This window comes from Caenorhabditis remanei, chromosome II (genome assembly GCF_010183535.1).
Source record: "Caenorhabditis remanei strain PX506 chromosome II, whole genome shotgun sequence".
NCBI classification, from domain to species: Eukaryota; Metazoa; Nematoda; class Chromadorea; order Rhabditida; family Rhabditidae; genus Caenorhabditis; species Caenorhabditis remanei.
Genome location: NC_071329.1, coordinates 5818291 through 5834475, shown reverse-complemented (window position 1 = coordinate 5834475; position 16185 = coordinate 5818291). Strand labels below are relative to the sequence as shown.

General features: G+C 38.3%; 3 protein-coding genes across 3 annotated transcripts; 2 read left to right on the top strand and 1 right to left on the bottom strand.

Annotated features, from left to right (window-relative positions):
- Window positions 1-146: 146 nt before the first annotated feature.
- Window positions 147-2227, top strand: GCK72_004750 (uncharacterized protein; the record flags this gene model as incomplete). The annotated part of the gene is made up of 6 exons (XM_003097090.2): window positions 147-173; window positions 231-335; window positions 387-475; window positions 744-1028; window positions 1072-1191; window positions 1822-2227. The coding sequence occupies 6 exons, from the start codon at window positions 147-149 to the stop codon at window positions 2225-2227; spliced, it is 1032 nt and encodes a 343-aa protein (XP_003097138.2).
- A 4719-nt stretch (window positions 2228-6946) lies between these two features.
- GCK72_004749 (uncharacterized protein) lies at window positions 6947-9730 on the top strand (the record flags this gene model as incomplete). Its single annotated transcript, XM_003097066.2, has 4 exons — window positions 6947-6967; window positions 7033-7235; window positions 9438-9532; window positions 9585-9730. 4 exons carry the CDS (start codon window positions 6947-6949, stop codon window positions 9728-9730), a joined length of 465 nt encoding a protein of 154 aa, XP_003097114.2.
- A 232-nt stretch (window positions 9731-9962) lies between these two features.
- Window positions 9963-12827, bottom strand: GCK72_004748 (uncharacterized protein; the record flags this gene model as incomplete). Its single annotated transcript, XM_003097069.2, has 4 exons — window positions 9963-10212; window positions 10808-11013; window positions 11067-11939; window positions 12651-12827. The coding sequence occupies 4 exons, from the start codon at window positions 12825-12827 to the stop codon at window positions 9963-9965; spliced, it is 1506 nt and encodes a 501-aa protein (XP_003097117.2).
- Window positions 12828-16185: the final 3358 nt, after the last annotated feature.

Below are 16185 nucleotides of genomic sequence, written 5' to 3'. Positions count from 1 at the left end.
TAGAAAATTTAATAAATCCCTGCTGGAAATCTTGGATCCATTGCCAAAAACTGAAAATCTTTTAAAGTTCCTATTTTCAGATCTGCCGAAAACGATGCTCAGACGCCCTCATCATCTTTCTGTTTCTCGGACAATCCGTCTATTTTATGTATTATGCCCCAGCTTTTCTGCAGGTAATTTTCACTGAAATACATTTTATTTTTTGAAAATCAAAAAATCAAATTTTCCAGTGGCTCCTCTTCGATCTCACCTCCATAAGTGCCGGTATTTGGACTAATATGATTGCTTTTGTCTGTGGATTTGGGATTGTCAACTTTTTCGCCGGAAAAATGAAGGTTTTATTGAGAATTTTAGATGGAAAGTTATAAAGTTAATTACTTTTCCAGATGTTCCAGTACACATCATGGATTCTGGATTTGATCGGGAAGATTCCATATTTTTATGATCTCATGTGGAAGAGGAGATCTCAGATTAAGTAAGGAGTCTGAAAAGGGGGAAAATTTTCTAAATTTTCCTTTTTTATTAAAATTTTACTCTTTTTCGTCAAAATTTTACATTTTCTCATCAAAATTTTACCATTTTCCATCAAAATTTTACATTTTTTCATCAAAAATTTTCTTTTTTTATCAAAATTTTACATTTTTTCATCAAAAATTTTCTTTTTTAATCAAAATTTTACCTTTTTTCATCAAAAATGTTCAATTTTCCTCCTTAAATTCTCCTAATTCCTCCTAATTTTGCAGATTCACTCTCGTCATGACCCTCCTGATGTCCGTAACAATGTTCATCTCCCGTGATTGGATTGTCGTCAAACATAAAACTATAAAAATCCCCAATTTCACTGCCGACGGTGGCCATCTCCGTGTTGCTGTAATATCTGATCTCCATGCCGGAGCCAGTGTCTACACTACCCAAATTCATCAAGTCGTCGAGAAAGTTCTCGAGAATCAAGTGGATGCTGTTCTGATTGTTGGTGATATGGTTGATGCCCCAGTGGCTGATATTGAGGACAGAGTTCGACCAGTTCTGTGAGTTTTTTCTGTCTTGAAAATCAAATCTTCATTTTTTCAGTCAACTTCCCGTCCATGCTCCAACTTACTTTGTCACTGGAAATCATGAATATTACTATGGAGATGTTCATGAATGGCTTCGATTCTATCGTAATGGACATATTACGGTTTTGGAGAATGAGTGAGTTGAATGGAGGACAAACAGACAGACAGACAGACAGAGAAAGAGATTTTCAGTGAAAAATATGGAATTTTTGCTCAAAAATTACACAAAGAAGCCTGGTTTTCATCACAAAACTGATCAACTCTAAAATGCATCTTTTCTACAACAATCTCTATTTTTAACGAGAAAATCGCTAAATTTCAATCGAGTAGTGCTGAATTTCAGTTCGCATAGGCCTGATTCCTAGCTGGAAAAGTCAAGTTTTTTACTCGCTTTCAGCCAAAAATTGTTAAGTTTTCAGCTCAAAGATGCCAGTTTTGTGATCAAAATCAACACATGTTTGCTGAAAACGTTTCATTTTTCTAATCATAAAAACCGATTTCGGCAAAAATAACCTTTTTCTGCAGGAAATCCTCTTTTTCAGCAGAAAATACCCTTTTCGGCTAAAAAATTATTTTTTTTCTGCGAAAAATATCATTTTTTTTCAGCTAAAAATATACGTTTTTCGGCTAAAAAACCATTTTCCCGCTAAAAATACCGTTGTTCGGTTAAAAGTACCCTTTTCCAGCTAAAAATTCCTTCTTTTTTTTAAAAGTTTATCGTAAATTTATGAAAACGTAGAGACTAAAAAAACCCCTAATTTTGCAGATCCGCAATGCTTCGAGGAGTGTGTTTGGCAGGTGTAAATGACATTTCGAGTCCAAAATCTGGAATTTTGAATCACGAAATGGATTTGCCAAAAGCCGTTCAACGCTGTCCGAAGAACACATCTCAAATCGTGATGTCACATAATCCCGCATCGATTCGCGAATTTCAAGTGGATCATCCGAAAGAGCTCTCGAAAATCGATTTGATTCTGTCTGGACACACTCATGCTGGACAATTCTATGTCGTCATTCCAGTTGTCTATTGGCTCCTCCCATATTTCTATGGACTCTACGAGATTCCATTCGGTGGACAATTGATGGTCACTGCTGGATCACTGTATCAGGGACCGCCGATGAAAATGATTGGAATGAGTGAAGTATGGGTGTTGGATTTGATTGGCGAATAGATTTTTATAGTTATTATGATTTTCAGATTGAATTTGTGAGTTTTTGAGGAAAATTTATAGATTTTTCCCTTTAAAAATTCACTTTTCCCCTCTGAAAATCCATTTTTTCAACACACTTGATCTGGTTTCTTGTCTCCGTTTTATCTCTTTCTCCGTATGATTTCGTAGTAATTTATTTCTAGTTACACACTTCATTTTTAATAGTATTTTCCCCTTTTCGATGAATAAATCACTTTTTTCGTGGTTTTTCTTGATAAAATGCGTATTTTCAGTGTTTTATCGCACTTTTTATATCTTTTTCATATTTTTAAAAGAAATTTCCACAATTTTTGATAGTATTTTAGGGTTCCCCGACGCTTTTTGATCAAAAAGAGCAATGTCGATTCTAGCAGAGCCGAGAAGAAAGCAAAAAATTAGTGTGGATCCACAGAATCTCACATGGAAAAATGACGATCAGAAGTGAGTTTTCAAGGGAAAATGCCTCCTTTTTAGCTGAAAATGGCTCTTTTTCATCTGAAAAAGGCTCTTTTTTAGCTGGAAATGACTTTTTTCAGCTGAAAATGCCTCTTTTCTAGCTGAAAATGCTTTTTTTTAGCTAGAAATGGCTCTTTTTTCGCTAAAAATGGTTATTTTTTATCTGAAAATAGCTATTTTTATCTGAAAATAGCTCTTTTTCATCAGAAAATGGCTCTTTTTTATCTGAAAATGCCTCTTTTTTATCTGAAAATGGCCTTTTTTAAAGCTGAAAATAGCTTCTTTTTTTTTTAGCTGAAAATGAATCCTTTTTAGCTGAAAACGGCTCAAAAACTCTATTTTTAATTCCAGATTCTCCAAAAAACTAATGGAAAAAATGGGATGGTCTGAAGGCGACGGACTCGGACGTAATCGCCAAGGTAACTCTGACGCCGTCAAACTGAAAGCCAATCATTCGGGACGTGGATTGGGAGCTGACAAGTTGGCAGACTACGATTCCACGTGGATTTCTCATCATGATGATTTCGCTGATTTATTGATTGCATTGAATAAGAATAAGGAAAAAGAACCAGAACAAACGGAAGAGGAGAAGCAGCAGACGGCTGAGAAGATATCGATCGAGTTGAAGAGCAAATCGATTCGACGCAGAATTCAGTGAGTGGAAATTCTGCAATACAAATCGATGGAAAACGAGATGAAAATGACAAAAAAAAATCGAGAATTTTTTCTAGTTTTTGGCAATTTTTAATATTTTTTGTCAATTTTTGCGAACTTTGCACTTTGATGCTAATTTTTTGACCTTCCGGCTTGGTGTATCTGACTATTATCTGAAAATTAACAGAATAGCTGATATTTTGCTCAAAAAAAAAGGCACGCCAGTGCGTTGAGAAGATTGAAAAGCTTGTCTAAAACGCGTCATAGGCGCGCCAGATTAGATTTTTTTCCGAAATTTGCTATTTTCAAGAAAAACTTCTTTTCAAAACGCGTCAAAGGCGCACCAGATCTTTGTTCTGAATTCGAAATGCGCTGAAAGCACGCCAGACCAAAAAAACTGGAAGTTATGTGGTTTTCTTCGAGAAAAGCAAAAAATTGAATTTTCGAATTTTAAACGCGCCAAAGGCACGCCAGATTCCCTTTAAATCCGCATTTTTAAACAATTTTTTGTTGAAAAATTGGGGTTTTCTTGTCAAAATTAGTATTTTTTTTGACATTTTCAGCTTGACAGCTGGAAAATGTGAATTTCTGACTGAAAAACTGAACATTTGAGTCCAGACAGCGGTTTTCAGAAATTTAAATTTTCAGATAATTTCTAGGCAGTTTTTGATGAATTTTCAGCCTGTGTTTTCATCAGAAATCAAACTGAAAATTTCGGGTTTTTTACTGGAAAAGACAAATGTATATGTCTTAAATTGACAATTTCTGAGTATTTTGAGTTAATTTTCAGTTTTATCTCTCTTCTTTTTTCAGCTATCAAAAATTCACTCGTGCCAAGGACACCACCAACTACAGTGATAGTCACAAGAAGGGAATTCTTGGATACGGACGTCTGAAATCTGACAACGCGCCTGAAGAAGAGAAGACAAAGACTGAGGAGAAGTCATCCGATTCCGATAAATCAGATTCTGATGATAAGAAAGAGGGAAATAATACAGTGAGCACACTCTCTGTCGGTGATTATTTCGCAGCGAAGATGGCAGCGTTGAAGGCGAAACGAGAGGCGGCTGCGACTGAAATTAAGACTGAAATTGTTGAAGTGAAAGAGGAAATTGTGGAAGAAGAGGAGGAGGATGAGGAGAAAGTGAAGAGAAAGGCTGAAAAGAAGGAGAGAAAACGATTGAGAAGAGAGCAGAGAGAGAAGGAAGAGAAGATTGAGGTGAAAGAAGAGATTAAGGAGGAAATCATGGAAGAGGTTGATGAGGAAGCGGAGAGAAAGAGACTGAGAAAGGTAGGTAATGTGTGGGAAAGGAGACTGGAAATCGCTCTCACAGACAGACAAACAGACAGACAGATAGATGGACATAGGCTATGTAGCATACTTGCAAACTGGGCCGAAACGGGCCGGCCCGTAACTCGCTTCAAACTGAATATTATGAGCTGAAAAATATACCAAAATGTAGATCTCGACGAATTCTATGCCCGTGACCTACTACGGGCCGGATGGCTATTCGTTAATGTGCCGCGGGCAGAGCTAGAATGGCTTTTTTGGCCATTTTGGCGTTTTTTGGCACTTTTTCCCGTCCCGCGGCGCATTAACGAATAGCCATCCGGCCCGTAATAGACCACAGACATAGAACTCGCCGAGATCTACATTTTTGTATATTTTTCAGCCCATAACATTGAGTTTGAAGCGAGTTACGGGTCGGCCCGGTTTGCAAGTATGCTATGTAGATCATATGGTGTGTTTTCTCTACACCATATGATCTACATAGCATACTTGCAAACGGTGTATACCGGATCATCGGAATTTCGGAAAACGGACTGAAATTCAAGAAGGTCGTAGTTTTTCATGAGGAATGCTGGATTTACAAAAGATTTTCCAAATCGCTGAGCGAGTTTTGCCAACTTCTTGATAGGATCGACGGTTGAAGTGATTTTGGAGACGATCATCAGGAAAAATTAGAGATTTAAGCTCAAAATGATATTTAGACTCCACAATACAGTTTTTTGTCAATTTCTGGCTGTCCTGATGCCCTCAAACCACTAGAATTAGCCTAATATTGATTGTCTCCGATAATTCGAGTCCGGATCGTCTATCTGTGTGTCCATAGATCCGGATATCCAGTTTAAGCGATTTTTTCGGGTGTCTGGGCGTCCGGATGTCCAGAACATTTTGATAGTGAATTTCACTGGAATTGGTCGAAATCCCGATGAAATATGTGACAATTTCAGTGTTTTAATCTGAAAACCGAATTTTTCCTTAAAAACGTTTTTTTTTGATTGTCAGAAAACCGAATTTCTCCTAATTTTGTCTTGAAATGAGTTGGTACTGGTCAAATTTCTCAAAATTACGCACTTGTTTATGAGCGAAAAACCTATGAAAATATTCATACTTGCAACGGGCCGGGCCGTGACGAGAATTTCCACGGCCCGGCCCGGCCCGGCTGAAAAAATTTGAACTGAAGTTTTGTCTTTTTTCCTAAAATGTCGAATTTTTGACTATACTTCAGAATTCAATCAAAAGCTAGTTATGCATCAAAAAATTGAAATTTCAAAAAAAAATTCAAAAAATTCGGTAAAAATAGGTACCTTTTTTTGAAGCCGTGCCTTCGGGTCGGGCCGGGCCGTAAATTTGCAAGTATGAAAATATCGAACATTTGTCTGAAAATCCGAAGAATTGATCATCCGGAATCGCTTTTTTCTCGGACATCCGGACAGTCGGATTTTCAAAAAAGTTCTTCTAAATTCTGGGTGCAAAATGCCAAAATCTCACCGAAAATCACAGTAGAACTCTCTTTTTTTCTATTTTTACCAAATTTTCTCTCGAATTCGGTATTTTTCTTCTTTCCACCAGACTTCACTAAATTTTTCATACAAAAAACTGTCAAGAATCTGTCGTTTTCTACACTTTTTGATGATAATTACATTTTTCAATTTTTTCCGCTACTGATAAAAATCATAGTAAATGAGACGTTCTGATTGACATAGTCTTTGTTTTTCCACCTTTTTTTTCCGAAAACTGAAATTCCAAATTTCCAGGAGAAGAAGCGTCTGAAACGTCTTCATGAGGAGCAACAACAAGCCGCTGAAAATGGAGAAATCGATGAGGATGAGGTGCCGAAAAAGAGAATGAAGCACACAGAGGATGAGCACTAAATTCTGATTTTTCTTCTTTTTTTCACTTTTTCACCCTAATTAAGCCCCGCCCATTTTATGAACCAAGTTTTCTTGTTTTAGGCTCCACCCCTTTTCTCACTTTTTGAAAACCTGAAAATCGTTGTTATCGTTGTTTTCAATCTGGAATTCCTCCTTTTTTGTTGTTATCGTTTTCTTCATTCGTTTTTCCTCTTATTTTCACAATACATTTTCCCCTCTTTTCATGGATTTGAAGACACGAAAAGCACAAAAATAATTAGCTCCCCCCTCTTTGTTTCAAATTGACTCTCTCTGCCAGCTGCGGGGTTGTAAAAAGGGGCGGAGCTTCTTCTGCAGAAGAAGGAGAAGAAAATTGAAATTGAAATTGGATTAGCTTCTTCTCTTCTTTTCTTTTTTTTCTTCATTTTCTTTGAAGATTTTTTCCAGAAAACTATGTGGAAAGTGACTAGAAGAGTGAGTTTTTGTTTTTCGAATCATCTGTCCCCAGCTCTGTGTATCCAGATGTTCATTCATTTCAGATGGTCGGAAACGTCTATATCGGAGCAAACGTCCGTCAGAGAGCTCAACTCGGAGAGAATTATCTGGAAGGAACTGATGTGATTGCAGTGAATGGACACAAACAAATAGGACTAGTTGCTCAGATACTTAAAGATCATGGGGCGAATGTGACAGAGTTTCGATATGATTTGAGACATTTGGAAGAGATTTCTAGGAGAATTCGGTGAGATCTTCGAGATGGTGTTACGGTGTCCCGAAAAGTGAAAAATAGAAAAAAAATTATGTAGATAAAACCTGGAACTTTATTTTGGTAGTTGACAACTTTTTTGTAAAACCCTTTACGGGAGAGATAGGACAGACAACGCCTACACAGCATAGTTGGACGGAATCCGGATTCCGAAATACCGTTTTTTTTTTTGACATTCCGGATTCCGGTTTTTTGAGTTCCTTTTTTCCGGAATCCAGAAGTTGAAATTTTAAATTTTTTGAGTTTAAAAGACAACTATAGTACTTCTTTTCCGGTTTTGATCATAAAAAGTAGTTTTAAACTTTATATATCATTAAAAACACTCGAAAAAATGACTTGGCCTTGAAAATTTATCGAATCGTTCCGAATACCGGATTCCGGAATTCCGGGTTTTTTTTGTCATTCCGGTTCCGGATTGCAGATTCCGGAAATCGAAAAATATTATTCCGTACAACTATGCTATCACAGGGTCGTAGAAAGTCCGTATGAAGAATCTGCGATCCAAAAAATTTGCGTAAAGTTTGCGCGAAATTCAAATATTTATTTTAAAAAAGTTTTTTTGGGATGTAACTTTGTATTATTCGCATTTTTAGATGAATTTGATATTTTTTTTGTGAGAAGTTTAATCGAAAAAAGGGAGAAAAATGGAATAAAAGTGAGCTTCATTCAAAAAGTTTTACTCCGTATTGTTCGTCCAGATTATAAACACGCGATTTGGCTGAGCGGCGACTCAATTGGCAACTTGCCAAGTTGTGTGGTAACGCGCTCTGCTAGACTTCCGGTTTCGCGAGAAAATAATTTGAATTCATATCGACTAAAAATCATACTTGCAACGGGCCGGGCCGGGCCGGGCCGGGCCGATTTGAGAATTTTCACCGGCCCGGCCCGGCCCGGCCCGGTCGGCCCGGGTCACAGTACAAAAATTTGAAAATTTGAATTTTTTTGAAATTTTTTTTGATTTTTTCGCAAAAAAGTCGAATTTTCGACTATGTTTTTACATATCGATAAAACTCAAGTTTACATAGGATTTTTGACTATTTTTGATAAAAATTTCAAAAAATTTCGAAAAATTTTGTGAAAAAATTGTGCTCATTTTTTGACTCCGGGCCGGGCCGGGCCGGGCCGATATTTTGCAAGTATGCTAAAAATGACCTTGTGTGTGAGGATGATCTAGTGGAAAATACTCATCTTTCAGAGAGTGTAACGGAGTCCCAAAAAGTGAAAATTAGAAAAAAATTTATATGAGTGAATAGATCAAACCTGGAGCTTTATTATGTTAGTTAGCACCTTTTTTGTACGAGCACTCCTTAGAGAGTTATGGTAATTTTAAGAAGACAACTCAAATTTCAGAGACAAAGACTTGACTCAAAATGTTGTGGATTGCTTCACAAATTCAGTTTCGGCACAACAACTTCTTTAAAATTTTAATGTTATAGTCAACATTGAGTACTTAATTTTGTTAATTGATAACATTATTCTATAAGCAATGCCTAGACGATTATAAGGTTTGAAAGACAGAATCTATTTTACCATACAGAGACAAAGACTAACTTTGAAATGGTCTCCTGAAGATACGCGTACATCAAATCTAGTTCTTCATTTTTGTAGTTGACAACTTTATTGCACGACTCTTCTCTAGAGAGATATAACATTTTGAAGTGTGTCGTCTCTTGAATGTTAACCCAAAAATGTTAAAATTTGAAAGGTCTGCATAGAGTCCAGAATATTCGGATCATTTAGAATTTTAATATGTTATTAAACTAATCCTGATCTCACCTTCTGTAGTCAACAACTTATTTGTTCAAGTGCTCTCTGAGAAGTTAGCGCCCTGGGAGTTTTGCTTTCAAAGAATTAAAAAAAAAGACTAATTTTGAGAGAGGAACACTGCCGGCCGTACGACAGCCTTGGTCTAGACTACTGGAAATGTTTCGGGTTTTGGATATGTTATAATACCTACCTAGACCTATATTTTTGTAGTTGGTAACTTCATTCTACATGTATGTCCTTGAGTGTTATGACACTGCGGACAGTGTTTACTTTACGGTTTGTTAGCAACTTGGAAAACTTTTAGAACACTCTATCTCATCAAAATGTTTTGAAAGTTGGGTATGTTGTGCAACAAACTTATTGACACCTTTTTTCCGCGAATCCTTCCTATGATCATAGAAAAGATTACAGACAAGCAGACATTCTACTCGACGGTGTCCAACAAGGTGGAGAAATCGAGGAGGCATCGGCTTCGAACTCCAGGTTGATTGTTGCAGAGTGTGATTGTGAGTTGAAAAAAAATAACTCCAGAATCATATTTCAAATTTCCATTTCCAGGTGAGGACCCGTTCTCTTCCATGTCCGCTGTCGCCCGTATCTCAATGGCTCTAGCCGCCCGTGAGCGGTCTGGACACGGTCAACGACTAATTGCATCCGATTGTTTAGATTATTGGAGGAGTTTGAATAGATACGGAAGACAATGAAATAAATTAATACTTATTTATTTTCACAACCCGTAACATTCAGAAAAAGTGCACCATAAAAGAAGAAATAACCGAAATATGGACAAATAATTATAGATGATATCATATATATACATTTGAATCTTTTTTAAAAAGTTCTCAAAAAAAGAATGACACGTGGCAGGTGGGGGGTACAGTAGACGTTAGTTTTCTAAAGCTGGTAGATCAAAAAAGAGAAATTAAAGCTCTCCGCTTAGAGACCAAGACGCGTGGCGTACTGTGACGTCAGATGACCGATTGGTGCCTCGATGAAAAGATAGAAGATGAGGGCGGCGATGAATGAAAGGGTTGCAACGAATGGAAGAACTAGAAGGAGATGAATTGGTGACGTGGCAGTTTGAAGGAATGGAAGCCAATTGAAGATATAGACGACTGGCATGTGAAGGAGGTAGGCGTTGTACGTGAGTTTGGCGAGCATTGCGAAGATTGGATGGGTTGGGCGACTGGAAAAAGGGGAGGAGTTAAGGAAACGGTCTTGGGATTTTAAAAATTTGTGCATTTTGTCGTGAGATGTGGTGCATCTACAGTAGTCTAGAATGAAAATTTGAAATTTTAGCATATTTCGAGCATTTTAGGAACTTTTTTTTGACGGAATCTGTTTTTCGACGTTTTTTATGCCTAGCAACGCGTTTTTCTCGAAATTTTGAAAAATGGTGCATTTATCGTGAGTTACGGTGCATCTACAAAAGCCAAGAGTGAAATTTTGAGATTTCACGCTAATTTTGATAGATTTCAAACGGGTTTAACGTGAAAATTCAGATTTTTTGGCTTGAAAATTGGTTTTTCAAAGTTTTTCGAAAAATGGTGGTGAAAACTAGCCAAAAAATGCTAAAATCGCTAAATTTCACAATATGCTACTGTAGATGCACCACATCTCACGACAAAATGCACAATTATTTAAAATTACGAGAAAAACGCGTTGCGAGGCGGAATTTTTTGTGAAATTTTGGAAAGGGAGAATTTTCAGTTCGAATTTTCAACATTTCCGAAAATTTTCTAGAACCGCCCATCATTAATAACCTCAAAAACGAAACTCACTATTCTTGTCTGAAATATAACGCCGCAATCATTCCAGCGATAGCCAATGCGAAAACCGATCGGAACACCGCAGTATAGATCGTGTTGTACACAGTATTTCCGGCATCCGGGTTCCAGTATTCAGGGAGGATAGCGTAGATTGTGATGATGGCGACGGAGAGACTGGAACGGAAGAGATACTTTGAGGTGGTGGCTGACATGATGTACTGAAAAAGAGGAAACAGTTATTTAGTGATAATGCAAGTGCGCTCTATCTCACCTGACTGGAAGTGGTGATGTATCCCAATAAGAGTCCAATAAGGAATGGTCCACACTTGGTGTACGGTCTTGAGTACATGTCCCATAGGCCTGCATAGATTGACTTCAGTGTCTCAGCATCTTGTCCTGGATACGAGATGAATGGGATATCCACGTCACTCTTATTGCAGGTACCGTAGGATGTACAGTAACCCGCACGGATGAACATGGAGGCGATGATAGTGGCAGCGGTGAGAGTCATTCCTCGTTTCGGTGACTTGTGCAAGAGATTCAAAAAGATCGGGGCGACCATGTAGAGTTGCATATCGAGTCCCAGGTACCACAAGTATCCCATGCATGTTGGTGTGGACTGCCAGTTGGAAGTGAAAGTGACGTGAGAAAGGATTCCCCAGAAGCCACAGGCGGAGACCATCGAAGAGGAGTATCTGGGGAGAAGGGCTTCCATAATGGGTCCAGCAGCGATATAGACGAAGATGAACATGGATGGAGCCAGTCGGAGGAGGCGTCGAGTGATGAATGATTTCCAGTGTTGGAGGAATGGTTCGTCGGCTTTTCGGAGCCAAGATCTAGCAGCCAACAAGCCGGAGAGCACCAGAAAAATCTCGACGCCAAGCGCGGAGTTGCCCATCAGAGCACCGAATACCGGGTGGTCATGCATTGCACTTTTGAACGCGTCGGCCGATGGAAGTCGTTCCAAAATATCAATACGACCCTCACTTCCGGTATGATTAAGCATAACCCAGAGAATTGCAATGAATCGGAAGATGTCGAGTACATCGAGTTTCGAGGATCTCTCTGATAGAAGTTCTTTCGTTGATCGTTTCAGACTGAGTCCAGAGAAGACGCTGATTGGGGCAAGAGTGCCGATGATGACCTGGAAGAAAAATTTTCTTAGAAAATATCGAGCGTTTTGAAGAAAGAGCTGGAACTCCTTAGGGAAAGTTTGTACGGTGTCTATTACACTGTAGCACTAGTTTTGTTTTATATCATGCCAAAAATATAACAAATTTGGTTCAAAACTTGTCATTTTCTGATTGACACTGGTGATGAGGAATGTAAGCCTCGTTATCTCTATAGGCTGAATTATTATAAAAAAGTTGTCAATTACAAATATGAAGCTCTATTTATGCTTGATATTATGTCGAAAATTTGAACATTTTGGGGTAAATTTGAATTTGTAGCGAAAATTTTAGTATACGTCGCTTTCTGATTGTCAATGTTGAAGATCACGATTCGCAGGGTCATATCTCTTTAGGATGGGGTTTTACAAAAAATGTGTCAACTGCAAAAATAAAGGTCTAGGTTTGGTCTAAAACATTTATAAAAATTAAAGATTTTGAGACAAAACTGAATAAATGAAAAGGTTTTCAAAATTTGTGATTTTCTTAAAGACAATTTTGAAGGTAAGCCTCGTCTGAAAGGTTATATTTTTCCTAACAGGGGTTTTTCTATATATTCTGAAAATTTGCAGCTTTTTCTACAATAAATCAGTGGCGCTGCAACCTCTTTCCCCGTATCACCGTTTGCAGCCCCATAAAACAGTTTTCCAAATTCTCACGTATCCAACTTGTTCCCTCTGACTTACCAAAGTGATCCATGCCAACAAAGGACTAACAGCAGCCCTTACAGTATCCGGTGTGAGTACCGCCGTCAGACACGACGTCACATTATTCGAGGACATTGGTGTGGTTGAGTACATACGTACTTCACTGCTAATTCGTTCCATGATTAGTAGAGTGGCGGGTGGTAGAGATGATGACATATACGTCTGAAGAGAGGAAGATAGGGATGGAGAGACAAAGAAAAGGATAAGAAGAAGAACAAGATGAAGAAGATGAAGAAGAAGAAGGTGAAGAAACCACAAAAATCACGTGGAGACGGCATGAGGGATAGGAGGAAGGCGGGTTTGCAACTTTTTGATTGCAAGAAAGGGGCGGGGTGAGAAGGAAAATGGGATCGAAGGATCGGAGATCGGAGGGAGCGGGCACTATGATCATACTTTATAGATCAACTAGTCTAGGCTTAACAAGAAACGGGAAAAGGGGACGGAGAATATTAAACTCGGTCATAAGGATAAGGTAACGGCTTGCCAGTGGTCCTAACTTTGACCTTGCTTTTCTCGGATACCAAACCTCGAAGGCAATAACAGGATATATATTTGAAATTAGCGTACACCTAGCATCACAATGATATAGGTAGGTCACGCCCTATAACTCCACGATTACTCGGAAGTCTTCCCTACTAAGAAAAGCGACTGAAATTAGTAAGGCCGTTCAAGATGTGAGATAGAATAAGAGACCTCACTGTGTTCTGATCTAAGAGGGCGGTTTTGGGGTCTACATATACCGTAGATCAGGTATGGTTCCTGACGTAACAAGGTCGACTGTTTTCTATTCGTTTAATGCGAATTCGTTCTTGTTTCATGTTAAGAGTCATTCAACTATTTTGGCAATCGCGCTCTACGGGAACTTTGAAAAATGAGGGGATGCAGAAAAGCTAGACCAGTAGAGCGTGGTTGCACAATCTTAATAAAACATCTCACCCCTTGGCTCTGCGCAAATATCCTATTGAGTCACTAAGGGATACGGAGCTTATTTTATACACTTTGACTTCGGTACCCTTTTGAGTCGCTACGCAGTCAAAATTTTAGTTTTTATAGGAGGGAAATGATACGGAGCTTTCTGGGGTGTGCTGTCCTAGTATTTTTTCGGACCGAAAGTTTTCAAGCGTACAGTTTTTATAAACTTTTCAAAATTCCCTTAGTTACCAAAAAACCAACCGCGAAAAACCCAAAAGTTCAACCGAATCAGAGAAAAAAGATAAAAGAAAAGAACGTGACAAATGCAATCTGAATCATACAAAGGAAACTGTCATAAGAGAGAAATTGATATTTTTTACTGTTTTCATGAATAAGAATAAAACCTCAAAGTTCATGAAATGATCGAGATATCGGACATTGCCCCCGGAATGAATGAGGAAGATGATAAATACATTTTCGGGGGGAGTGGACATTGACCCCTTATTGATAATAAATAAACAAAAGTATGTAGATCATGAGAAGACAACACAGTTCGCTGACAATATTCTGTCCCCCCAAATATATTGCTTATATACTTCTCAACCCCAACAGTCCTACGAGACAATTATCAACTCCTCTTCCCGTGTTCTCGTCTCAGCTCCGCCCACTTCTCTTCGTACAGTTCTTGTGAAAAGTCACGTAGGCCCAAGGCCTACGTGATAATCAGCAATTGCGATGGTGTGACACTGATGATGTGCGGGTTTGCAGAGAGGGAGAAGGAGAAGACGATAAGAGAAAATTGATAGGGGAACAAGACGGAAAGGGTATTCGTGTGTGTATGTACGTAGAAGGAAATGGTTTGTCATCTTTCCTGCTGCAAGAGAGGACTACAATGATCTCTGTACAGGTTGTCTTTGATGTACAGGCAAGACAAAAGACACAAAGAGGTACGGTAGGCGTCTAGGATCAGCACGGAATCCTGACGACTGCGCTCCATCGAAATCCCCCTTGAACGATGTCTATTTTTCTCTGAGAGTCTCAATTTCGCACACAGTTTTCTTCTGTTTCAATAGAGCGCGGTTGTGAAAAGCGTGCCGTGCTAATTGCTAGTCCGGATAGTATTATTTAAGATTTTTTCCAAATTTTTTGAAACTGATTGTGGAAAGTTTGTCGAATGAGATGCTTAGAATTTCAGACATTTGGCAGCATAAAAATTTGAGAACGTAGAATGTCCTACAGTAGTAAAACTCCTGGCTGATTGACCTAAAAGACACTTTGAAACCAGGACGTTTCAAAACCGAGAAAAATCTAGTAAAATTGATCATTGCTCATACGATTCCTCATAGTTTTCAGATGTCTCCCAGTTTCAAAATGTCCCGTTTTAACACGGCAGGTTACAGAACGTCCCGGATTAGATTTTGTTCTTACAGCAACTTCTCTTACAGTTCCACGCCCATATGTGGATATTTTGAAAAAAAGTAGTTTTTCTTTATGAGATCTTAACTTCTCTCACAAACGCGCTCTACCGTAACCTATTTGAAAAGTTTACACATTATTTTTCAATGTTTCGATGGAGCGCAGTTGACAAACCTTTAAACTACTAATTGAAATTTTTAAAATTTTTAAAATGTCGGCAAACTTTGAGTGCTTGTTACGGTATCGCAAAAAGTCCTAATTTAAAAATGCTTTTTATTGATGGAAACTTTAACCCTAGACCTACATTTTATTAGTTGACCACTTTTTGCTACGACCCCTTCCAAGAAAGTTACGACTCTCTGAATCTGGCCTAGCTCTCACAACCCCCGAATTTTTTAGGCCACTTTACTCAAAACCTCATCGTACGTCTAGACATCATAAAAACAAAGATCACAACCAGCCAACCAAAATCAGAAATCACAAATTCAAAAAAAAAAGACAAAAAGGGTTCAATGAAAACGGTGGCTATGTCCTTCTAGACGGGTGGTCCAAGGTAATTGTCATCATTTCTAATTATAGTCATCATTATCATACCGATGGACAGTAATAAGAAAACATGAAACTTTATGATCTACCATGTTTTGATCTGATCTTTTGATTCTTTAAGGGTAGATCAAATTGTTGAGATTCATACCGTAACCTATTTTGGTCTCATGAGATAAAGAATTGGGTCAGAAATTAGAGTTACAGTAACCCAAATATAAACAAATTGCACTCGAAATTTTTTGAACAAAACTGAAATTCCTCTTTCCTTTTCGTCTCCCGACAAAAACCGTCATCAATCATCACCCCCTCATATTTCACGTGTGCAACATTTCTCGCCAACCGAAATGAGTCGATTCTCGCCGTTATCAACGTCATGTTTCTCGTCGGCGTTATCTCTGTTCGAGTCTATTTCCAGTATGACACCAGAAGACGTAATTGACATGTAATTTGGAACTTTGCCCTGTTGGAGGTGTGGAGAGACTACAATTAGGGACGTTTGTAAAACGAGCCGGCGTGTAACTCGGGGTAAACTCAATTTTAAGAGCTGAAAAATATACCAAACTGTAGATCTTGGCAAGCTCTATGTTTTTATCTACTCCGAACCGGATCAGGTGATAGAAAATCTATATCAGGGACGAGC